General features: G+C 37.6%; 3 protein-coding genes across 6 annotated transcripts in view; all 3 read left to right on the top strand.

The window, feature by feature from the left end:
- The window catches only part of LOC129753634 (uncharacterized), a 76090-nt gene extending 56971 nt beyond the window's left edge, over positions 1-19119 (top strand). Inside the window, exon 3 of the mRNA XM_055749467.1 lies at positions 18867-19119. Within this exon, the coding sequence (XP_055605442.1) occupies positions 18867-19119 (253 nt within the window). The remainder of the gene's footprint in view (positions 1-18866) is intronic.
- Positions 1-26402, top strand: part of LOC129754912 (uncharacterized) — a 286153-nt gene that overhangs the window by 31606 nt on the left and 228145 nt on the right. The window lies entirely within an intron of this gene.
- LOC129753633 (uncharacterized) lies at positions 20777-26074 on the top strand. The gene has a single exon (XM_055749465.1). It carries the CDS (start codon positions 20777-20779, stop codon positions 26072-26074), a length of 5298 nt encoding a protein of 1765 aa, XP_055605440.1.

The raw sequence follows: 26402 nt of genomic DNA, 5'->3' as shown, positions 1-26402 counted from the left end.
ATAAAACAAATTCTTTGATTAGAAATATCAATTTCATCGTCCAAATCAGAGGTAGATCTATTCGGACACGAATCCTGAAAATTGTGACAACTCACCTTCCAAATAATCTTAAGGCAATTGACAAAAATCGCAGTTTTCGGTTTAATCCTAGCGAAAACTAAACACAACTTTTTCAAACATTTTTCCCAGAACGAACAAAGTCAGCTAACTAATCTTTCCTTATAAGAATTTGAGAGAAAAAAAATACTCGAGCAAGCATCCACTTATACTTTACGTGAGGCAATGATGTGAAAGTAAAGTAGTTATTACCAGGGCTCTCTTGAAACTCTGTGGTTAATCCCGTGAAAATCCCGTAAAAATAAATTTTAATATTTTTTGCGTGTAGGAAATTGTTTAGTAGGGTGGCAGTGTATGTATGATAAAAAAAATTCAAATTTTGGAAACCGTCCATATACATTTTGTAGATTGGCCAAAAAACTGATCTGTGCAAAATTTCGGTCAATCGGACATGATTAAGAGGTGCCTCAGAAAGCTCAAAATTTCTGTTTTTGACTCTCCAAAACCACCAAAAGGGGGACCAAAGGAAATAGGAAAAATTGAAATTTTAATTTTGATGTCAAATGACTTAAAAATGCATGAACGTTTTTTTTTAAAACAAAAATCGAGTTTCTAGGACTTAGTCTTCCGAAAAATGTCGGTTTTCCGAAAGAAGTCCCAGAAAGTCGATTTTGGTCGAAATTTTTTTTTCGAGATATCGAGGATCTCCACGTATCATACATTTTTTAATCATTTGGACTCAAAATTAAAATTTCAATTTTCTGAATTTCCTTGATGATTTTTAAAATTCAAAGTCGATTTTTAACAAAACACCGTCTTAGGGGCTGTTCACTAATTACGTAAGCACATAGAGGGGGTGGGGGGGTTTCACATTTGCTTACGATCTCTTACTAGGGGGGTAGGGGGGGTTTCCAAAAATCTTACGTAAGAAATGTTACATTTAAAATTCATCACAGCCACAACCATACGAAACCATATTACTCAGAATTGTTTTACTCACTACCTATTTGTTGGTTAATTTCGATGTTATGTTATTTATCTTTTAATGTCTTTGAATTCATAAAAATATGCAGGTTTTATACAATTTATAAAGAACTAATTCAAACCAACATGCCATCAAAAACATTAAATCACATTATTAAAAAAGATCGTCTCTAAATTTTACAAACGTTTTACCAAAAAAATACTAAAACTATCGCTAAACGCTGAATGAGTCTGAGCTTTGAGGTTAGTTGACAACGTGATTGTCGTTCAACATTTTTTGCCCAATTCTAGTAGTATAAAATGATATTTTTTAAAGATTTTTATGATTTTCAGGTATAAACATAACAATTTTGTATGGTACCTTGTGCTAAACTGATCTCTCTCTTTTAAATCGGAATTTAGATTTTATACTGTTTATTCGATTGTGGAAATTTATTAAAAATTATTGTAACCCCAAACATGCTACGTCTTGAATAATGTTTTCTTTAATCGTTTATGAATTTTCATCTGTTGATTTGTATAGATTGTGCTTTTAAAATACAGTTTTTTAATCTTACTAAATAAGTACTTTGCTTTGAAGCATGTATGTCACATTTTTAATATTTTCAAACTATTTAAAAAAAACGTGTCAATTTTTCAAAGAATATAAAAACGTAAGATCTTACTAGGGGGGGAGGGGTGGTTTTGAAAAATCTTACTTTGTCTTACCAGGGGGGGGGGGGGAGGAAGGGTTGAAAATTTCCAAAATCGTGCTTATGTAATTAGTGAACGGCCCCTTAGCCGATTTAGGCTTTACAGACTGAATAAATGTACCGTCTCACTACGCTAACGACACAACCACCGAGACGTGGCACGGCTTTGCTGAGGTTGTTTCCTAACTGACGTAAGCAAGCATGACTTTCTGGTCCAAAGTTTTGTCCACCGGATCCGGATTTTCAGCAGATTTTTTTGACTCCTTGAAACCTACGGTATGAGCTGTTTCAAATAAACGAAATTATAAAAAAAATTGTATGAGAGCCTCACTCCCTCTCTTCTGATTTCTCAAAAGGAAGATGGAAATGGTTTTGTATTATCACCGGCACATTTCTCATACTCAAAAATATGCTTCGAAGAGTCGTCCTCATACAAAAAACTCTCCATTGCTAAATTTTGTTCTATTTGCTTGATTAGTTCTCGAGTTACACAGAAATATTGTATGGAATCCTCTCCTCTCCTTCAACTAGTTGAAAGAGTCGAGGGGTTTGAAATATTCATAAAAGAATTCGCGTACCCAAACATAGGCTCCCATGTCAAATTTGTTTCTGTTTGTTGGTTCTGTTTTCGAGTTGGGCTTGAAAATAGTTTTGGCTGCTTTCTCCACTTCATCCCGCTTAAAAAAGAGAATACTTGAAAGGATGCTAGGATTCCTCTCATTTGAATTTAAGCATTAAATGTCCCAACCAATTCTACTTGAAACAATTTTCCCGGTTCAGAATGTAAGCTTTCGTTGAAATCCATCACGTTTGGTAGTTTTCGTATGTTCGGTTCGTGTTTATGTGTGAATGCGTTAAAGATTGAATGTGTGCTTGCTTGCTATGGTAGGTATGGCTAGGGTATTTCGAATTTTAAAATATTTAAGAAAAAAAAGTTGGAAAAATTATGGGCAACTTTGCCTCTGCTTTGTGCAATCCTGATTCCATCCTCCACGTGTTTTAATCACTATTCTAGCATAAGGACGAGGCTGAAAGCAACCAGAATTTTCTTAAGACTGGGGCAGGAAGACTGAATAAAAAAAAATGTTCAAACGTCAAATTTCCCTCATCAATCTACCGACCAGTGCGGGAGGTTCTTATTTTACTTTCTTATAAAGTGATTCTCAATAAAAATAGTTTATTGCTGAAAAGCACCTCTTTTGCATTTAACAATTATTCAATAAGGTTTCGTTATGTTCTGGCCCATTCTTGCAGGTTCATGCGCGTTGAATTTTTCGTAGCTGATAAATAATAATTGTTTGAATAATGGTTGTTATGAAAAACGACGTAATAACAGAATAAGATTTTTGGGCAGAACAACATTTTTATAGTTCAATATGTATGTTTACGACAATTTGGGTTCTTAGGTTCTTAAAATTTTAAAGTTCATTTCAATTGCTGAAGAGATTGCTATAATATGTTGAACTTTTTACGCGCTGAAAAAAATCTGGTTGACAGTTCACTCTGAAAACCAGATGACCGATTGCTAGACTGCCAGTCTGCCACGGTCTATCTCATTGATTTTAATGTTAGACTTTGATTACAAAAGCTATTCACACTTTGAGAATTGAACCGCTGCTCTCTAGGTTGCTAGAATGCAATGAAACTCACCATCCTCTCGACCAATCTAGCAATCGTTCAAAGCCTGTCATAATAAATATTTAAATTTAATCTAATTTGAGAATGCGTATGAGCGACGATTGAATAGGTTAGTCAAGCTAGGCGATGGCGGTATTGTTGATGTGGTTTTGTATTCGGGATATTTTCGAGTTGAGAACTATGTAACAAACACTGTTTTCTACCACGTACGATGCTAAACTAATTTGAAAAATTTAGTTTTAATGAATGATTGGTGAAATACCAATGCAGACAAGCGAGATTTCTTGTAATCTGGCACCTACGGATCATATCCAATACATGAATATTGATTTCATCACTCAATTTCAAAAGTCTGTAAAATCTGGGCACTTTGAGCAAAAATCAGGGCAAAATCTGTGTCTGACCAATATCTAGACAAAGGGTCAAAAGTCTGTGTTTTACAGACAAATCTGTGCATCTGGCAACCCAGGCTGTGAATAATTGGATGACAGAAAGGGTGATATTTCCCCACTGAAAACAAAAACAACCAGAGAAACATTTCTCGTATCCAAATATCTTACCATGCTAAATTTTATTCGATTTGCTTGATTCGTTCTCGAGTTATTCATGAAAGATGTTTGGGAGTCCCTCTCCCCCTTTCTTATCTCCACCAAAATAAAACAAATTAGAAATAGAAATCGGGAACGTTTTCTGTATCCAAATACCCTCCCATATCAAATTTGATTCCGTTTGGTTGACCATTTCTTGAGTCAACCAAAAAGAAAAATGTATGGTGGATACGGGGGTGTTTGTATACCCTGTATACAAATATTGCAAAAAAAATCTCAGACTTCAGCTTTCTTGGAAACTAAGTGAAATTTGTATTGAGTATTGCGTATCCGATCTACAGTCTTTTTTCGAAAGCATTTTTTTTCTTAGACTTTGAATAACGGAAAACTTAAGTATTGTAGCTGAATATTCTCTGAAAAACATCTTTTTGTAAAACTCGGTTGGGAAACAAGAAGATATATTGGTTTTAGTCAGAAGTGTCAAATTGACACTCCAGGGGCTGTAACGGGGAAAAATTTTAGGGACAGATGAGGGTTAATGTAAACCGATAGTATTTAGAACTAAATGTAAAAAAAAATCGAAAACCATATTAGGGTAAATGATCTTGAGCAGAACTAAATGGCTCAATTCGACGCAACTCGAAACAGTTGATCAAGCGGTATGGCTGTGGGTTACAACCGAGCAAAAAAAATTTTTAGTTCAGCGGTTAGATCTTGGTTTCTGCTTTCTAATAATGATTTTTAGAATATTTTAGAGTAAATCCTAATAACTCTAGAGCTGTTTTACTGGAGTAAGAATTCTGATCTTGAGCGGAACCACGCTGATCTTGAGCGGAACTAAAATATGATCTTGAGCGGAACCATTTTCTTCTTTCTACATCTTTAATAGCTCACATTCCTAATACTTGTGTAACTGTGAAACTTCAATTGAAATTCATCTTTGAAGATTTTAAAGTTAAAAAATTAATGTTTTTACGTAAAAAAAGAAACTTAGCGTTCCGAAGTTGTTCTCGAAATATCCGTTCAAATTTATTGCTTGCTTAACCTTCCAAAGCTGTTCTCAAAATCTGCGTTACGGGGAAATTTGACTTGTAATTTATTGTTATTCCCGTGGCCGCAAATGTTGACCGATTTTTATGATATTGGATTCATTGTGTAGGTTATTTTTTCTAGTTTCTAAATATTTTTAAAAAAAGTGAATATGTTCTACTAGGTTGTCTGTAGTTGGCTCCGAATGAAAAAAGTCCCAAAAAACAATTTTATTTTTAAATTGCTTATAATTTCTGACAACTTTGCAGTATTTGGGTGCTTTTTTAATTTCTGGAATTGTTAGGAATACATCTATCCAATGATGTATGAATATGTGGGGGTTCAATGAATTTTTTGACCGCTATTCTGGACCCGGTAGAAAAAAAATGTAACTCCAATTTTGTCTTTGCATCGCTGTATCTCATTTCTTAATGAATTGATATTTCAAACTTCAATTTTAGTTCTTTCTCGTTAATTTGATTAACATTTTCAAAGAATATATTTGGTCTCTCAAAAATTTCAGTTCCTCAGTATATTGTAATTATGATTAAGATGCTTTGAATCTGCGCTTCGGGTCATATTGACCCGAACGACTTTTGAAAGTAACGACAGAGTCAGAAATACATAAGAAGATGCCTTAAATTACAGATTTTGCAAAAAAAAAAACTGTACATTACTCTTAATCAACGTTTTTGAGAAAAAAAATCTGATTTTTTGTCATTACTCATTCCCTTAATTCGTTTAATTTCATTGGAAACTCATGATGAAATGGATCATTTTTAAATTTTAGTTGGGAAAAATTAGTTTAAGCTGAAAATTTTCATCTTTTTTAATTCAAAGTAAGAAACCTAAATTAAATATTGACCAAAAAAATATATTTATGGAAATCAGATCAAAGTTCAAAAATTGTGTGAAATCTGTGATGAAAATTTCCTCAAAATTCTGTGAAAACAGATTTTTCTGTGATTTCGGCAATCTTGCTCTAAGCAACTCATTCATAGAATAAAGTTTATTGTAAATTCCAGTTTCTTATGAATCAAGATAAAATTTATTTATATTTAAAATTTATGGAAACATTAATTATTTAGCTCAATTGATAAAACAATCATTTCTCAAACCGACTTCCAGTTCAAGCTCAAGTGTAAAATCAAACACAAGGGAATTTGATAGAGTTTCAATACCGGGCCATCAATTGAATCGTGGAGTATTATAAAATAGCTAACCCGGTGTGCTCTGCTACACTTTGTAAAACTGAAGGAATGTGTGTTAAAAACAATTTAAATTTTTTTTATTAGGTAGTATATCGTTTTCAATTGGAATTTGAACATAAAAAAACCTCTTTAAATGAAAGCTACTTCTTGAAGTACGAATAGTAACGGCAATGAAGATTGATTCTTATTCTGAAATAATGGCTTAACTTTATTGGCTTCATTAGTTCTCGAATTATGGCAAAAATATGTATGAAAGCCTTCCTCCTCCTTCCCGTCGTCCCTCTGAAAGAAAGAATCAAAAACACATTTCTTGTGCCCCCAAAAATTAAGCTTTTAATGTGCCTAGTTTGGTACGCTATGACACCAATTAATTAATTTTTGTTCTATTCGAATTTAATTTCACATCTTTTCTTTCCCTAAAGCTGATATAATAAGGAAATAAAAGGTGCTGCATATATTCAGGGGTAAAAAACGCGTGTGAGACATTAGGCATAAGACAGCGCATCTAGCGGTTTATTTCGGAAGCTAGTAGTTCCGCTCAAGATCAAAGATGGTTCCACTCAAGATCATATTTTACTTTTAAAAACTACGCGATTTATTGATATTTTGATGGAAAACTTGTTACAAAAACCCGAATAATGCTTCTTTAAGAATTTTTCTGCCATTTTAGTCATTAAGAATCAGTTTATAACGGCCAAGGGTTACATAAATTGACGTTCAAAGTCAGCGTAGATTGATGAAAATTGCAGCAAAAATGCGTATGTTTTTAAATCTTCTAATAACATTATTTCAGTTAATAGACTTTAGCAAAAATGTTAATGCTTGTATGAAAATGTTTTGGAAAAGTGTTTTTTCAACATTTTGATAAGATTCATAAACAATCATTGCCTATATCTTAGGAAAAATAAATGGTTCCGCTCAAGATCAGATTTCGACTAGTTCCGCTCAAGATCATTTACCCTAGGAAAATTGGGAATCGAAAATTAAAAATCAAGTTGAAGAAGGGAAATTTTTGCTGAATGCTAAACAGGTTTTTGGGAAAAGAAAAAGAATCCTCCAAATTGACTTGGCCAATCCTGCCTTATCTATTTCTCACAATTGCCTTCTGAAGAGAGCCCACGTCAACCTGACTCCATTGTTATCCCCAGACATATGGTGCTACCAACTGCTACCAACAACTTGATACAACAATTCCTGTCCTAATGATGACTGTGTGAATAATAATCATAAGGACCGGAGGAGAATACAATCACGATACTCTTCACGGTCAACTAAAGCCACTTCTTGGATTTCATTCCACTCAACCTAACCTGGACGGGAAAAACGAATCCCACTCGAGTGAGGCTGGAATTCCAAAAAAATGTTTTTCCTTTAATCAATATAATCTTTAGCCGCAAAAATTTAAACAATGCATTCGAAATTTAAATTTTTAAACTAAGATTTCAAATTTGAGTCTGGTGTATCAATCTTCGATTCAATAATTCGAATTACCCTAATCGGATAATCCCTACCGGTTTGGTTCATCATTTTCCCACTCGCTGATCGCATTGATCCGGTTATCGGTTTTCAGCTTTTCAGCTTTTCAGCTTTCGAGCTTTCCTCGACGATGGTGCCCTTCTTTTTCCCAGCAAATAGAATAGTAAGGACACGATATGCTTTCGTCAGCATCAGGTCTCGGTCGTCGCGGCGGCGGCGTCTATTTTGCCGGGTAAAATTCAAAGAAAGGTACTAAACGAGAGCGAAAGAAAAACAACAACCAGGTACTAGGAGCAGTACAAAGAATTCAATTCCACGTTCATTTGGACGAGCGTCGGCTCTTATCTTATGTTCAGGTATGCCCTCGACGTCGTTGTTTGAACAGCGAAATGAATCTACACGGACGATGACGGCGTACAATCCTATGCAAACATACTGTACCTATATAGTGAGGAGCCCGGTTTGTTGTTTTTATTGGGTCCATTAGGAACAGGTACCGGGTACAGGTTTTGTGAGAGGCCCTAGGGTGGCCTATCCAATTACAGATTTTGGGTGAATTTTGGGTTCACCTTTAAGCATCTAACACAAGTTGCGAATAAGGACAAGCAATTGGGGGAAGGTTCTGCGAATCTTTTTCAGGAATTGAAAACGTTCCCTTCTTTTCGAAAACAACCTGTTTATGTTCTGACAAAAATTAATCAATATTGGACCTTACTAGAGCAAAAAATCTTTAAACCCGTTTCAGCATAAGTATTTGACAACAGGACCTCATCTCATTTATGAACAACATACAAAGCCAAAGGACTAAACTATTTTGAGTTAAATCTCACAATTATTGTTAAAAGTCCACTCTTCAAAGTTTCAAAACAGATTTTCCAAAGTTTGTACAGTCCGCATTCATTCACTTAATATACTTCCCAAGTTTATATCTGACACCGTCGAGTGTCCCAAACAAAATATCAATACAAGCGAGATAATTTTACGGTAGACGTCAAAGGGTGCCCGATTCACCAGCCCGGAGGTGCTCACATTGCCCCTAGTGAGTAAATTATTGTAAAATATCTGACATTTCAATCTGTATTTGAGTAAATATCTATTTTGTTTAGAAATTTTTTTAATGTGGAAAAATTTCTTGACAATTTTATTCCCAAAATTAGCATAATCTTTCTAAGTCCGATCAGAATTCCCGTCATAACCGAGAATGGTACTTCATAGAGCATCATAATCTGGCAGACAATGAGCAATTCAATAAAATCGGGGAACGACCGGAAGTGACACAAACACCCACACACACACTCTTGTCAGTCGGAAATCCTTCCTCGTAGCCTAGCCAGAGCTAGGAAGAATATAACCAGTTCTCCTTTTGCGAACCTGAGAGCCCATTATTCGATTTGAGTTGAATCGAGTTTTTTTTTGTTCTGTTCTGAAGCGACGTCATTCTACTCCTCCTGGGAGAAGGCGAATGTGAAAGAAGCGATTGATGAATGCTGGGGCTATTTCCTCCTTCAAGGGATTTTATTATTCCGATGTTACGTTCATCACCATGCTATGGTATAAATTTTTTAAGTAGGGTGGCTTGGAGTTTTAGAATTATGAAAATGATATCCGACTTACAGTTCAAAGTTTTTACTTCAAAACAATGCAGATGTTTTCCTTTTCATTTATTTTTTTTTTCAATTTTCAATCATATTTCTGCCACCTTACTGTCAGATTTCCTGTCCAGCTTAAGTTTATTCCACTCACTCAGTATTGTCGTCCTATATTATAGTGTCATATCGTTATGTCCAATAGCTTGATGTTTCTTCGAAGATCACAAGAAGTGAACAGAAATGGAAATCTCCGTCATCGTCCTGCTCGTTTGCTGTTACACAGGCAGGGTGTAAGATTCTTATATTCGATTTCTCTCGACCAATGGACGTAATTCAATAATTTTTTGAATCCATCGGTTTTGATTGCTCTTATCAGTGTTAATTCATTCTTTTCTTGATTTCTTTTTAAGGGTGTTATACTTTATTGATATTTACACACCATTAGGGGAGATATCCGAAAAAAATCTAATTCCGAATTTTAGGCAATTAGGCTGATGCACTTTCCGGCTAATTCCTTGCAATTAGGCTGATGTCCTTAGATTTTTGACAGCTTACATTTCCTCTATTTTCGGACGCTTTGTTTAAAAAAAAAATGGAACACTTTTTGCGGGTATGAAATCTTTCCCAGAAACACAGTTTCAGTGCTGTAAACGAAAATCTCAAGCTGTATTTTAATTCCAAAGCCTTAATTTAACAGCTTCCTCCTGTTAACAGTAAATAGCATCATGACGCAATTAGGTGCCATGATGTGGAAGAGAATAACAAGCCAACAACAAGCCGAACCAAAAACGGGAGAAAGAAAAAGAAAAATCAAAACAAAAATCTTTCAGCCAACATTTGGCTTCATCCAAGCAACCACCAGTTGCGCGCTATTTATTTGTATACCGAAGGAAGAGAAAAAATCATCCAACTTCACACCGGAAAATTGTTGGTGGGTAGATTTGGGTAAAATGTCTCTCATGAAAAATTAACCTACAAGTTCGTACAGTAAGATTTTAACAAATATAATTAAAACCAATATTCACCACACTTATTTTCTTCATATAATGAGAAAGCGACACCATCAGAATCCTCTAGCGGAGAAAATGGAAGCACTAATTCAAGAAATTTGACTAACTTGTGAATAGCGTGTATTCCGACTCGACTTGATCAGGGATGCCAGTTATAATAAATGAAATTGTTTGTTTCTATTCTTGCACAGAACAAAAGATACATAGATTATGCGCATTCATAAAGTGATTTTTAATAAAAATATTTTAAATTCAGAATAGAAAAAACTGCTTAGGAGTTTATAAAAATTTTGCTAACTAATAGTTAAGGAAAAAAATATTTACGTAGAAAAATCGATATTTTCTTTTTACTAGATGACGGGTATCGCTTTTCAATATGGCAAAAAAAAATGGGTTTTTTAAATGATTCGTATTAAAATATGGTATTGTCCCATGCTAGATGTTTCTTGTTAATATTTGAACATTTTCAAACAAATTGGTTTATCATTATCAAACTATAAAAATTGTAGGATCATTTAACAAATCAAGATCTTAGGTCGTGGGGAATTCACCCTATACCGATATTATACCGAGCTTTTATTTAGTAATAACATGACAATAATCTCCTTTAAATGTTTATAATAAATAAATTGGTTAAAAAAATCAATGCTAACTAATCGTTTCCGAAATGCCAGTGCTCCAAAAAAAACAAAAGGCTAACAACTAATATCCATGTTTTCTGATAATGGACTCGGAATTATGCCTAAGAGACTAGTGACGTATCTTCTGAAAAACATGAAAGAAGGGAAGGCTGGTGGTGCGAATTTTGAATTCATTTCTTAAATAAGCGGAATTTATTTTTTTATGTATTCCTAAACTAAACAAAAAAGTGATGAAAATAATTTTCTTGGCACCCTTGATCAGCATTTTGACAGTTCCAGATTAGCCAGGAGCTCCAGCAAGCCAGGAGCCATATTTCAATACCAACCAGCTCCTGATTTGACAGGTACTAAAGTATCTAGGAAAAATTTACAAAAGCAAATAGCAACAAAAAACAACAACACCTATCGGAGCGTCACCAGTGGCAAAAATGGAAACCAGTTTAGCACTTACCGGTGCGCAAATGAGCTGCTTAAGTGAACAAAGGACCAAGAATGTGTCCCGAGTTAACACCTGGGATAGCATCTATTGCTGCCGATGCTTTAAGGGTTTGGATAATGTTCTAAGAATTGTAAGAATATGCGCTGTTGATAATTCATATTTATTTAAAAACTACTTATTATACTTCCGCCTTTTCTATATGCTACGCCACACTTTCTGCGATTATAAATTGAAAAATCAGGACACCTGGCATCTCTGATCAAAGCTCCGAAAAAAATCACAGTGTATTAGTTCCATTTCTGTCGCCAGATAGCGCTATTCGTGTGTCCCGATTTCTCGTTAAGTGGTGTATATCGTTTCAAGTATATCTGGTTTTAACTCAGTTTATGAAAGAGGGCTTGATTATTTCAGGTTAAAAAGTTGTAGATTTCGTAATGAACATTGACACAGGTTACTTCATTCGGGATCGAAACGCGGGGGGGGGGGGGGGGACGGTTGGTTTAGAGGTTGAACTATGCGCATTGTAATTATCTAAAATGTTGCTGAATAAATGATTTTGATAAAATATAGCATAGCATAGCATAGCATAGGGTGACTACACACATCTTGCATTGGCTGATACACGAGGGACAACTGATAATCAAGAGCAACGCAAGATGCCAAAATGAGTATCTGGATTCAATATTCATTCCAAGTGCTGCTCTTGAAGATCAGTGTGGTACCATGATGCACACCGTGACAAGTCAATGTAATCATAGAAGGGATTATCTGAAACAGCAAAAATAACTCTTTAGGTGCAGAGAACTCATACGACCCATAAAGCTGTTTCAGAAAGGAATGGAAGGGATGTTTTATTGGGAAATCCTACATGGCAAATAGGATTGACAAAATATGTTTAAATATAGTCAAAATAAAATGAAACAATCTCACCAAAGTCCATTGATAGGCGATGAGGGAAGGAGGCAGCGTGGGTTGATTTCTATTTGATGGTCCTGTTGCACTAATAATGATAATCCCTACACCTTCCAGTCACTGTTGTTTGATAATCCAGCAAGTGCTTATGGATGATTTTTCGGGATTTGAGTGCTTCTTTTCTTCTGCTGATTTTTTTAACACAATCGTCACTGCTATCCTTACACAGATTTCGAAAAAGAAGCTTCTAAACAGATAACAATCCCAATATATTCACGAAAACAAACGAGAAAATGATAAATGATTTTGATAAAATATCGCCATGAAATGATATTAAAAAAAAAACTTATTTTGATAGGACCACCCTAACTTCATGAAAAGAAGTTGTCATAAAACTTTCAGTTCAAGAGATAGATGTTTGGTGTCTTGGCCAAAGTTTCATGAATTATTATGTTCTACATTATTGTAGATAAATGTAGGCCTCTATCTAATCACAGTTGGGAAACAATTTTCGGATCTCAGAAATCTTATGAACCACCCTAATTTTTTCCAGTCAAAATGACCGCCTTTAGTTGTTGTTAAAATTTGTCTAAGACATCAAATGCATCAAACTTAAGGGGACACTATTGATTGTTTCCCGCTAAATTTCATTTCTGGCCAACTGTGCATTGGTGCAAAAAAAAATAAAGAGCTTTTTTGACTGGTTTGAGAGTGATGAAAAATTTAAGTATTTTTTTGAAAATACTTTAAAATGTTACATAGCTATTGAAAATAAAGGTTTTCAATAAATGATTTATTTTCTCGATGGCTGCAAGCAATTATGACTTCTGAGAAAAAGTTTCATAAGTTTTCTTTTTAATTTTTTAAACAGTTCTACGAAAATAGAGGAATTTGACCAAATTTCGAAAAAAAATTTAAATCAAAATGAATCTTAGATATTTTTGAGAACAAAACGTTTTGCAGTCTTCTACATTGTTTTTTAATAAATTAAAATATTTAATATCAAAAATTTGGAACGCCTTTTTGTGACGTCAGAAATAGTTGGGTCATTTTCAATTGGATTTTCCAAAAATGGTCGATTTATTTTTTTTCCAAATTAAGCTTGTCAGATTGTCCGATTTTATCCGGACTTGACGGTCTTGACAAAATTTAAGAACGGTCCGGCGAGTTTTTCAAAATAATCATGAACGATTTTATGAATGCCTGAAATACGATTTAAAATCGGCTGATGTATTTTAAATAAATTAAAATGTTTAATGAAATTATTTTATCGGCTATATCGGTGAAATTGTATATTCTTTGAGAAAGAATATTTAAGAATTGAAAGAATATAGACGGATAGAAGATTAGAATAAGCCCTCCCGCTCATTTTCAACATCTTTCACCTTATTCTAATCTTCTATCCGTCTATATTCTTTCAATTCTTAAATATTCTTTCTCAAAGAATATACATTTTCACCGATATAGCCGATAAAATAATTTCATTAAACAAATTTACGGTGATTAACTCTTCATTTCAAAAATAAATTAAAATGTTTCAATTGTTTTTCTTCTGGATATTTATTCAATAATTCATGAGTTTTTTGCCTAATTTGCTGGAATATGGCCCGGTTTTTGAGTTGAAAAGAAAATTTTGAAATCAACTGCTCGGATTTTGCCAAATTACCTTTATTTTTCCGGCCCGGATACGATCGGAGATAATTCTGGCAACCTTATTCTAGTCTAAAGCATTTTAACTCTGAAATAAAAAAATCTAGGCAAAATCTTGATCCTTCGTGAAATAAAGGATAATAAATACTTTTTTGATCAGTATTTAGTTGCAATGTAGGTTTATTAGTTTATCAACTGGAAATAAGTTAAAAATTGCTCATTTTTAAAATTATACGAGCCATTGCACCAAATCTTGAGATGATCGACAAAATTTGACAAAATATTCGAATTTATGACGCCAAAATCTTTCGAAACAGTTTTCAAAAAATGTGAGCTAGAGCTTTTTACTACTTGTGTGATTCTTAAATTTGAATGCATCTTTTTAATTGAAATCGTCTTATTGTCTAAATTGTCAAACTAGAGTGTCTTTTATTTAGAAAAAGAATGCAGTTTTAAACTGCTCTTTGTTAAAATCAGGAATTTTCATTACAAGTGCATCCAGAAATTTAGGATGGAAATTCATTTTAAGATTATCACAAGACAAAAAATCCTTTAATTTCAAAGTTTTTAATTATTCTTTTAAAGTCCTGTTCAACAGGCAATGATTCACTTTTACGGAAAAACAATTGAAAAACTATTTTCTACTGACTTCGTCTAATTTGTCTTAATGGAAAAGAAAATAAAAATTAAATTCTATTAATCCTTTTAAAACCAACCCCGGTTTTAGATGGAGTTTTTTAGAATCTGCATAAAACCGAAACCAATCATTATTTCAACTTACTTTTTGGGCAGAATGTTTCTGAATATGTTAATCTAACTATTCGTACTAATGGCAACTGTTTAACAATGAGTTGTCAATGCCTATATATAAGAAATGCTGAAAACATAAGAATATTGGAAATCAAGATATTTTTCAAAAAAATATCTATTTGGCCACGCCAGAGATCCTTGGTTCATGTGTTTTTCGATTTAAAATAGCTATTGAATTTACCACCATTCTGGCTTTTCTTTTTGAACAAAAATTATTCTATTAATTATTAATAGAAGACATATAAAACACGTTTTAAGGCGGAGTTTGGAAAAAACGATAAAAAATCTACAAATATATAAATGGTTCCAACCGAAATTTATTCATATTAAGTTATTTAGTTCATAAAGTTAGGCTATTTTTAAATATAAATTGTTTCCTAAACGATTAAGTTATTCGTAGAACTAAGTAATAACACTAAACTTCTGTGTATTTTTCTGAAAAAAAAATGGGTTATAGCAGTTGAACATTACATGATAGTAACAATGTTAATAGAAAGATAAGAAAGTTATGCCAGGACAATGCCAGTTATTAGAGAGCTTCCCAAGTAACACAGATTATGCCAACTAGCATTAGGAAGTTTTATTATGGTTAAATTATGGCATTTTTTTGAGCCGCTCGTTTTATGGCGGTTTTATTATGGTCATGCAGAATGCTTATAATTTTTTTTTCGACCATATGTTTTCAGATGGTTTTGAAAACGCTAATAAAACTTTTATTAAACATGCTCTTTTAGTTATTTTGAAAGAGTTGTGAATGCTTTTTTTAAACTATAATAAAACACAAACCTAGAAGTTTGCTCCAAGCTTTCTTGTGCATGTTCTATAATAGCACTCAGTGCATGATTATTAAACCGCCATAAAACTTAGTGACAGTTCTCGATCAAGATGTCAAAACAGGACACTCAGATTAGATAGCAAATATTTGAATTGGAACTCCCATTTTTACACATTTTTGGTAAGTTATGCGTGTTGGTTTTGAGTTAAAATTAAAAAAATACATCATTGAAAACTTGAAATCACCGAAAGTGGTATGAATATTTTTACAATATGAGTATTGAGTGAAAGGGCCCAAATAGTAGGAAAAAAATTGTTGCTTGACGCCATCATTAATTCAAGATGGCGGCTTCCGCTTTTATTTTCAAAGCTGTAAATTACTGAAAATATCGTGAAACCTTCACAATATGGTTATTAGGTGAAAGTTATAAACGAGTAGAAGTCAAACTTCGTTGCCCGTCGCCATCTTAAATCCAAGATGGCGGCTACCACTCAACTTGAAAATACTGTAAATGACTGAAAATCGCATAAAACCTATATTATAGAGGTATAAGTTGAAAGAAATCAACCGGTAGAAGTTGAATTTCGCTATCTGACGCCATCTTAAAATCCAAGATGGCGGCTTCCGCTAAACTTTAAAATGTAGTAAATGACTTAAAATGACATGAAACCCAGGTGGTAGTGGGTGGAAGGGCTTAACGAGTAGAAGTCGAATATTGCTATCTTACGCCATCTTGAAATCCAAGATGGCAGCTTTCTATAAACTTTAAAAATGCTCTAAATCATTGAATATTGCATGAAACCTCCAAAATATGGGTGTTTGTCAATTGGGATAAGCTATAAAAAGTTTATTTTTGCATTCTGACGCTATCTTGAAATCCAAGATGGTGGCTTCAGCTGAACTTAAAAATACTGTAAATGAATGAAAATAGCATGAAACTCCCAAATATATTGTATTGGGTGCTAAGGCTAAATGATAGAAGTCAAATATCTCTTTTCGCGTTTCTCTGAAAATCTGTAAGTGACTGAAAATCCCACAAAAACCATCACAATACAGACCCTGATCGTTTTTGGCAACATTCGATTTTGGCAACATCGAATTCAATCAGACGGTTAACAGAAACAACATAACCTTATAGTTTTCGCTAGAATAAGACCAATACAATTTAAACATAATAGCATGATAGGAATAATAGAATTACATTAATGGCAAAAAAAAACAAAAACTATAAACAAAACAAGAAAAGTGCTAAATGCATTAGAAACATAATGAAAAAATAATAAAAGTGATTTAAAATGATCTACATTGTCTTAAAATAGTAGTTTTAATGTAGTATAACGTGAAAAAAGTTGTGTTCAAGCGATTTTCATTGATTAACAGTATTTTAAATTCAGTGGAAGCTGCCATCTTGGATTTCAAGATGGCGTCGGAAAAAAAAATCGACTTCTAGTTTAGCCCTTTCACCCAATACCCGTATAGTGGTGGTTTAATGCGACTTTTTGTCAGCATTAAGCATTACAAGTTGAGCGGATGCCGCCATCTTGGATTTCAATATGGCATCTGATAGCGAAATTCAACTTCTACTCGTTTAGCCCTTTCACCCGATACCCATTTTGTTGGGGTTTCATGCGATTTCAAGTCATTTACACCATTTTGAAGTTCAGCGGAAGCCGCCATCTTGGATTTCAAGATGGCGTCAGACAACGAAATTTGACTTCAACTCATGATTTATTCCACGGGTCATTCAAAACCAATCCCTTTTCATTCAAAAAGTCTGTCCTCATTTACTGTACTAATGATTAACAACTCAGAAATGAGGAATTCAACCTTAGCGTGTAATTGGTTGGCTTGCGAGAGAAACGTCAAATCGTAGCTTTTTTTGGGGTCATCATTAAACCATAATAAAACTATGAATAGACTCACGCCATGTTTGTTGCAAAATCAAAGGGCACAAAATGACGCCATGTTGATGGATTCACAATGCAAGCATTGGAAAATATTTTTTCAGGCCTTTTTCCATCAATTCCATCATGATTGACCATCAGATTTGACGAAGCGCATTAATTTTAAGATACTATTTCATATACATTTTACCTAAAATCTTGACTGGCAGTAGAAAAGAAGCTCAATATATGGTTAAAACATTGATTTTTTTAGCTATTAATTTTACCAGATCATATCTGAATAATGCAATCATCATTCATCAACCATTATGGTTGCTGGAAAAAATAAAAAAAAACTCCGAGAACTGACAGAACCGAAAAAAACAAAAATTTCTAACATGTTTAATAATAGCTTTTTAAAAGCTTTGGTGACCAACATTGATGACCAACAATTATATGTCTTGATGACGTTTCTAGGGAAGGGCCAAATAGCCTGATTTTGGCTTTATTAGAGTCCAGGTGATGTTATAGAATGCGCTTTAGCTTTTTATGAAGATTAATGCGATAGTCCAAACGATATTTTGCTGACCATAATAAAGCTAAAATTGTTACTTGGGTTGTTAATGCCGGTCTGGCATAGAATCTTATACCGATTATTCTACCTCCAAGAAAGTTCATTATTGGAGTAGAGTCTGATTTGTGGATGTAGTGGATATCAAGCCTGCACAAAAGTGTTGTTTTTTTCGAAATTGCATAGGATGACATAGGATTTTCTGCTATTGATTTTCAATACTGCTGTTTTGGCTGTTCAATGTGTGTGCAGCTTGTGAGAGAGTTTGTAGTCTGTCGCAGTATGGATTATTCTTACATTTTACAGCATAGTGTGGGAGCGGAGTTTGAAGTCCCAGAAGCTGCAAAAACCATTGTTAAACTTGTCAGATTGCTATTTTTTACCTAAACTTGTCCGGACATAGAATACAAAATTTGAGTATCGGTTGACCGAATTTTGTTAAAAATAATATCTGGATGTTACCCGCATTTATTCACTTAATTTGTAAAATGCAGGTTGTATTACCTTATATTTGATTTTTGGGTTATAAATAGAAGCTGTTGGATTACTAGCGAAACTAATCAAGGACCCTTCCTACGTCTCTGAGCCTTGAATGAAGATGGACGGATTGATAGAGATCAAGATAGCCAACTGTCAGCATCTCTAATGAAGCAGCTGATCGATGCACCTAACTGAGGAGATCGAAGAAAAATGCACCTTTTGTGCTTATATGTTCTGTCTCTTACCAATTTCTCCATTTGTAATATTATATAATTTAGTCTTAAGAAAACCCGCCATTGGCATAGATGTTTTGTAGTCTTGTAGTTAAATTAATGTCGTAGTTAGAATAAATGTTTGATTAAAGTGTTGATTTTCCCTAAAATTGCTGTGTCAATAAATTGTGCCAAAAACTCAATGTGTTGTGAATAAATTGTACTTACCTGCAAATCGGAGTTTAATTACCAACCCAAGAAGTCACAACTATCGCCGAAGGAATCCATCGATCTTCAAGGAACCCAAACCCAAGACCCCCCCACCATTGGAATCGGAAATACAGTCCACGGAAGGTACCCAGCATCCCAACATTTTGGTCCATCGACCGGATCAACCAGCCCTGACGGATACACAGCATCACAATTTGTTGACTCCATTGCGCCGCAGAAGTTGCCCGAAGAAGGAGATCCAAAGTCCAGCCCAATTCATCTCACCTTGGTCACCAATCTAGTACTTCATTGGTTGACCGAATAGCAGTAATCAGAAGCCCCAGCTATCGCCGTTCACGTTTTACGGAACGCCGCGTTTAGCAATACTTCTGTATTTCGGACCCGCTTTGGAACACTCTGGAAATCAACACTGAACCTGGAATAACCGCCCGCCCATCGTGAAACAAGATAAACATCCAAGCCGCATCTTCTGTTTCTCCAGATTGGTAAACATTGCACAAACTCACTACAACATCATCACTACGGCAAGGGAACTACAAGCTACACCAACACCCGGATAGCTAAATTCATGAGCCATCTCGCACCAACACAACTGGCAGCAGTGACGTCGTGTAATCATCATCATCGTCGTCAATGATCAATGATTACAACTTGTGGTGACGTCATCCCCAATTCATCCAGCCTACCGGAATCAAGAATCAATTTGGGATTCTTGGTAATAAACCACTTCACCATCACCAAAAACACCTAGCTGCAAGCTGCAGGCTGCACAAAGTGGCTTCTCGAGAAAATAAAGGCACATTTTCTCCTTCCTGATCGGCTCATCTTGGAGGCCGCCATTGTGCTGTTCTTCAAGATCAAGGTCATCACAACTTGCCTGGTATCAACTGTGCTGTCGGGAATCCAACCGCAGATTCCAGCCAACCAAGTTGGAAACTCCTCCTGGTCATCACTTGGTCACACAGAACAGCGCGAATCCCGAAATGGCCCGGAAAACTACACCCGAGCGGCAAGGGTGAGTTAACAACGACGCACTTTATTTATTCCTCGCTTGGTTCGACCGGTTCGACTGAGTTATACTAATCAACTAAAGCCGAACCGTCCATATCCGACTACATCAATTTGTTATCTCACGAACACATATCCTACCTATTGTCATACGAATGCAACGATCCTACATACCATATCTATTTTGCGAGTATATATGAATGAGTGCCCGATCTTCGGATTTTGTTATTGATTGGAACAAGGGGCCTTCGGATGCACTAACGGTACTGTGTGCAATTTTAACATAGTACACCGGTCTACACATTTTTGGATTCAAAATTTTGGAATTGAATCTGTGCAACGAGTTTTTCGGTCAGGTTAGTAGAACCTACAGTATACGTCCTGCCGAAGCTTAAATCAATTCAAATACTACATCGCCATTATTTCCCATCACCCATCCTGCTATTCTGTTTGGTATCGAGGATACGGACGAGTTGGTCGAAACATATTTTCACACGGAAACCGAGGTGTGGAAGTTTCCCTCGAATCGAAATTAGCGGCTAGGACGTGCATAACTGTACAGAGGTTCAGCCTTATTTTTGTTAAGGTAAATTAAGCTTACAGTATATGTCCTTTGCCGAAGCTTGTTCAAATGTGAATACTACATCGTATTTTCCCCGTTCATATCCTGAATACAAATCTGGTCTGAGGCAACTATTTCAACCGCGAATGAATATTGAGGCGCATACCCACATTTGAAGGAATCCCACGCGTATTACGTCAAGCCTTCCGGGAGTCGATCGATACCTGTAGAGGAGTGCAAGTTTAGTTTCTTTAAAGTAAGTTAAGCTCTACAGTGTATGTCCATTGCCGAAGCTTGATAGTAGTTCGAATACTCACCTGTTGTTTATATCACCGTTTATCACTGCGTGTAACCGATCAACGAGAACCATGGCTACTTCCGGGGCTTCATCGTCCACCAGAAATCCACCTCTGAGAAATCTACAAACCAGACTGAAGGCAATGCTGGAAATGTTTAAGGCGCTAACCTCTTTTTCGAACACTTTGGGGGAGGTAACATCGGTTCAACAAATCCAAGTGAGGCTGGAAAAGTTGAATGAGTTGTGGGATAAAGTTAATGATGCTATCATGGATATAGAAACTCATGAAGAGTATTCGTCGAAGGAAGGCGCTTGTCCAGGCATAAGGTTGGACTTCACCACACGCTTCTACGATGCAAAGGCGAGCATGTTGGACCGCATCAAGGAGTTGGAAGGGAATACCGCGAATGCTAGTGTTTTACAATCCACCCGCATCATGGATTCATCCATGCAGCCAGTGACGGAGCACGTGAGGTTACCCCAAATTAGGCTGCAGACTTTCGACGGCAACATAGATCAGTGGTTGGGCTTCCGGGATCTTTTCCTCTCGTTGATCCATTCCAAGGTGGACTTGCCGGATGTGGAAAAGTTCCATTATCTGAAGGGATGCTTAGCCGGAGAAGCCAGAGCACTCATCGACCCTTTGGCCTTGACAAGAGCCAACTACACCATCGCCTGGGAAACTCTGATGACGAGATACAACGATAGCAAGGTTTTGAAACGTCGACAAGTAGGAAATCTGTTCAAACTCCCGAAGGTCACCAAGGAATCGTCATCAGAAATTCAAGTGCTGTTGGAAGGCTTCGAACGTGTTGTGCAAACGTTAGACCAACTGGTAAAGCCCGAGGATTACAAGGATTTATTGCTGTTGGAAGTATTGTGCTCAAGGCTGGATCCCGTAACTCGTCGTGCATGGGAGGAGCACAGTGCGCTGCAGACTCAGGATACGGTTAAGGATCTCACCCAGTTTCTTCAAACGAGAGTCAAAATTCTTGCCTCACTACCATCAAGGGCTCAGGATGCGAAGCAGGAGCCTTCCCAACCGCTCAAGAAGAACTTCACCTCTAGAACGAGCTACAGCGCAGCTCAGGTTTCATCCGTAACGTGTATCGCTTGCCCAGAATCCCATCTGCTTTACACTTGTTCAGCGTTTTTGAGGTTGAATCCCTCCGCACGCGACAAACTGCTGAGGCAGCATAATCTGTGCAGGAATTGTTTTCGACGTGGTCATCAAGCTACAGAATGCAGATCTTTTCAAGTGTGCCGTCAATGTAGGGGAAAGCACCACACTTTAGTGTGCTTCAGAGAAGACGGAGGCGGTTACAGCAGTCCCCGAGCAGCAACATCTACCAGAAGAGGTCAACAGTCATCTCAGTCAACCGATACAACTGCAGGAACCGTTTCTTCAAATGTTGCCAGGAACCACTCGTCGACAATCATCCTCGCCACGGCAATCGTTTTGGTTGAAGACGACACAGGAAAGACCTTCCACGCAAGGGCTTTACTAGACTCCGGATCAGAGAGTAACTTCATGACAGAGAGGCTCTGTCAGCGGATGAAGATCTCCCGAAGACGTTCGAATATCTCGGTACTTGGAATCGGCAAGGCAAACACAACTGTAAAATACCAAGTTTCAGCAGTTGTGAAGTCACGTACATCTAGTTTTGCGAGAAATATGGAATTTCTTCTTCTCCCAGCGGTTACTGCAGATCTGCCTACTACTAGCGTGACGGTTTCTTCGTGGAAGTTCCCACAGGGTGTGAAATTAGCGGATCCAGGTTTCTTCCAATCAAAATCGGTAGATTTGGTACTCGGCATTCAGCATTTCTTCTCCTTCTTGCAACCCGACAACAAAATTCCGCTTGGCGAGGGTCTGCCAATGCTGATTGATTCAGTGTTCGGTTGGTTGGTCACCGGAGCAGTTGAACACCAGGGTTCAGCTCGGCGCATCGTTTGCAATGCAGCTTCTACAGTTCATCTAGACGAACTTCTCACCAGGTTTTGGTCGTGTGAGGAGATAGGGTCTCCGAACACATTTTCCCCGGAAGAACAACGCTGTGAGGCGCAGTTTGTTCGCACTATCCAGAGGAGTTCTGATGGACGATACACTGTTGGCTTACCGAAAAACGACGAGATACTTTCGAGGATGGGCGAGTCGCGCGGCATTGCACTTCAGCGACTAAATGGCTTAGAACGAAGATTGGCGAAAGATCCAGATTTGCGAATTCAATATAACCAGTTCATGGAGGAGTACGTGGACCTAGGGCACATGCGTAGGGCGTATGTGGGCCCAGAGAAGCGTTGTTATCTACCACACCACCCAGTCATCAAACAGGCGAGCACAACAACCAAGGTTCGAGTAGTATTTGATGCATCGTGTAAGAGCAGCAGTGGCGTTTCACTGAACGAGGCACTCCTGGCAGGACCGGTAATCCAAGACGAGCTGCGAGCTCTCATCATGCGTTGCCGAATGAAGCAAATAATGATCGTCGCAGATGTCGAGAAAATGTTCCGACAAATAGGCATCGATAGAGCAGACATGCCGCTGCAAAGTATTCTGTGGAGAAAGGATCCATCGAAGGACGTAGAAACGTTTGAACTCACCACTGTTACATATGGAACAAAACCGGCACCGTTTCTCGCCACCAGAACTCTGAAACAGTTGGCCACAGATGAGCAGCAGTCGTACCCACAGGGATCCAAGGCAATCATGGAAGACGTTTATATGGATGACGTTTTGACGGGTACCGATAACGAAGAAGCGGCTTCAATACTTTGCGAACAGTTAATAAGTTTAACGAAAAGCGGCGGGTTTCGATTAAGAAAGTTCGCATCCAATTCGCCAACGGCCTTGCGATCAGTAGATGAAGAAGACCTTGCGTTGCCACAGTCGGAGGAAATACAACTAGATCCAGACCCTGCAGTCAAAACCCTAGGACTTGTGTGGCAACCCCGAACCGACATTCTGCGCTTCAACTTCACCATATTGGGTATCCCGGAAAACGAAAGGCTAACGAAACGTAAGATTCTATCAGCAATCGCAATATTGTTCGATCCGCTTGGTATGGTAGGAGCTGTAACCACAACCGCCAAAATTTGTATGCAGAAGCTGTGGAAATTGAACGAGAACGGAGGAAGGCTTGACTGGGATCATCCGGTTCCAGTTGAAATCGAACGGGAATGGCGTGAATTTCACCGGCAGCTTCACTTGATGAACGAGTTGAAAATTCAGCGTTGTGCAGTCATTCCGAACTGGGTTAAGATGGAGTTACATTTCTTCTCGGACGCATCGGAGAAGGCGTATGGTGCCTGCGCCTACATCAAGAGCATCGATGCCCAGGGAAAGATTTTTGTGCATCTACTGACGTCGAAATCAAAGGTCGCGCCCTTAAAATGCCAGTCGATACCCAGATTGGAGCTATGCGGAGCACTTTTATCGGCTGAATTATCCTGCAAGGTACGGGAGGCGTTGAAGGTTGAAACGGAGATGTTTTTCTGGACGGATTCAACTTGCGTGCTGCAGTGGTTGAAGTCGATTCCTACAACGTGGGCTACATTCGTTGCAAACCGTGTAGCAAAAATCCAATCTGCTACGGAGAACTGTGTTTGGAGACATGTTCCAGGGGTACAGAATCCAGCAGATCTAATTTCCCGTGGTGTACATCCCGATCAGATCCAGGAGAGCAAGCTGTGGTGGAACGGTCCCGAATGGCTGCTGCAGAATTATTATCCGGAACAACCTAGCAGCTTTTGCGCTGAGGGAGCAGATGCAGAAGTTCGACATGTTGCAGTGAACCTGACAACAAGACAGCCCGATTTTGGAGTGGAATACGTCAGCAAGTTCTCGTCTTTCAACAAGCTCATACGCAGCACCGCATACTGGATGCGCCTGATGCGTATCTTGAAGAAAACTGAAACAAATCCCAAGAGTTTTCTGACTGTAGCGGAACTTAGAGATGCCGAATACGCCGTAATCCGCCGAATACAGCAGGAGACGTTCCCTGAAGATTGGAAGTGCCTAGTCGAAGGAAAGGAGGTTCACCGAAGTTCGCCCCTAAGATGGTTTGTTCCTCGAATTTCTTCGGAGAACTTAATACGAGTTGGCGGCCGATTGGGGAAATCGGAGGAGTCAGAAGATACCAAACACCCAATAGTTTTACCAGCGAAACACCCTTTTACAATTAGGTTGTACGAGCACTATCATCAGAAGTTGATGCACGCAGGATCGCAGTTGTTGCTTAGTTCCGTTCGTTTGAAGTATTGGCCACTTGGAGGTCGGAATGTTCCTCGGCAGATTATACACAACTGTAAACAGTGTTTCCGCTCCAAGCCTAGTCCTATCCAGCAGTTCATGGGTGAACTACCGTTGGCTCGTGTCACGAGATCCAGACCTTTTTCCAAGACCGGAGTGGACTACTTCGGACCAGTATATGTTCGCTTAGCCCCAAGACGACCAGCAACCAAGGCCTACGTTGCTGTTTTCGTCTGTTTATGCACGAAGGCAGTACACCTCGAGCTAGTTTCAGACCTATCGACGGACCGTTTCCTCCAAGCATTACGCCGTTTTATTGGGAGAAGAGGGTATTGTTCCGACATATACTCGGACAATGGTACCAACTTCGTAGGAGCTCGAAATTTTCTACGGGAATTGTTGAAACTTTTGCGTAACAGTCAACATCAGGAGAAGGTATCAAGGGAGTGCGTTAACAATCAAATTCAATGGCATTTCATTCCACCGGCTGCCCCTCATTTTGGAGGACTTTGGGAAGCTGCGGTCAGATCGGCCAAGAAGCATCTGCTGAAGGTTCTCGGAGAAAACGCTGTCCCCTTTGAAGATTTGACCACGTTTCTAGTGCAAGTGGAAAATTGTTTGAACTCAAGACCAATCACTGCGTTGACTGATGACCCAAGTAACCTTCAACCACTTACGCCTGGTCATTTTTTGGTTGGGGAAGCATTGCAACAACTACCGGAAAGGGACTATAAGGAGGTACCGATGAATCGGCTAAATCAGAGCCAAGTGCTGCAGAAAAAGCTTCAGCATTTTTGGGACAGATGGAGAGTAGAGTATCTCACACAGCTGCAAGGACGTTACAAGAGATGGAGATCGCCGGTTGAGATATCTGTTGGGAGACTTGTCATCATAAAGGACGATAATCTTCCACCATCGCGTTGGAAAATGGGCCGTGTTGAAGAGCTGCATCCAGGATCGGACGGCGTTGTGAGGGTAGTAACTCTCAAAACTGTAACCGGACCTTCGACGCGACCAGTTGAAAAACTCTGCATATTGCCAGAAGCATTCCAGCCTCAAGATCACCGACGTTCCCTTGAAAACCAGACAGATCAGACCACCCCCTTGTGTTCGTGAGATTTCTTTTATTTTCAGAAACGCAAGCGGTTTCAGGATGGGCGAGGATGTTGGATTACTAGCGAAACTAATCAAGGACCCTTCCTACGTCTCTGAGCCTTGAATGAAGATGGACGGATTGATAGAGATCAAGATAGCCAACTGTCAGCATCTCTAATGAAGCAGCTGATCGATGCACCTAACTGAGGAGATCGAAGAAAAATGCACCTTTTGTGCTTATATGTTCTGTCTCTTACCAATTTCTCCATTTGTAATATTATATAATTTAGTCTTAAGAAAACCCGCCATTGGCATAGATGTTTTGTAGTCTTGTAGTTAAATTAATGTC

Source organism: Uranotaenia lowii, chromosome 3 (genome assembly GCF_029784155.1).
Source record: "Uranotaenia lowii strain MFRU-FL chromosome 3, ASM2978415v1, whole genome shotgun sequence".
Classification (NCBI taxonomy): domain Eukaryota; kingdom Metazoa; phylum Arthropoda; class Insecta; order Diptera; family Culicidae; genus Uranotaenia; species Uranotaenia lowii.
This window is presented reverse-complemented; position numbering and strand designations above follow the sequence as displayed.

Coding starts and splice junctions, on each gene's coding strand:
- LOC129753633 (XM_055749465.1), top strand. CDS start 20,777: ATGGCTACTTCCGGGGCTTCATCGTCCACCAGAAATCCACCTCTGAGA.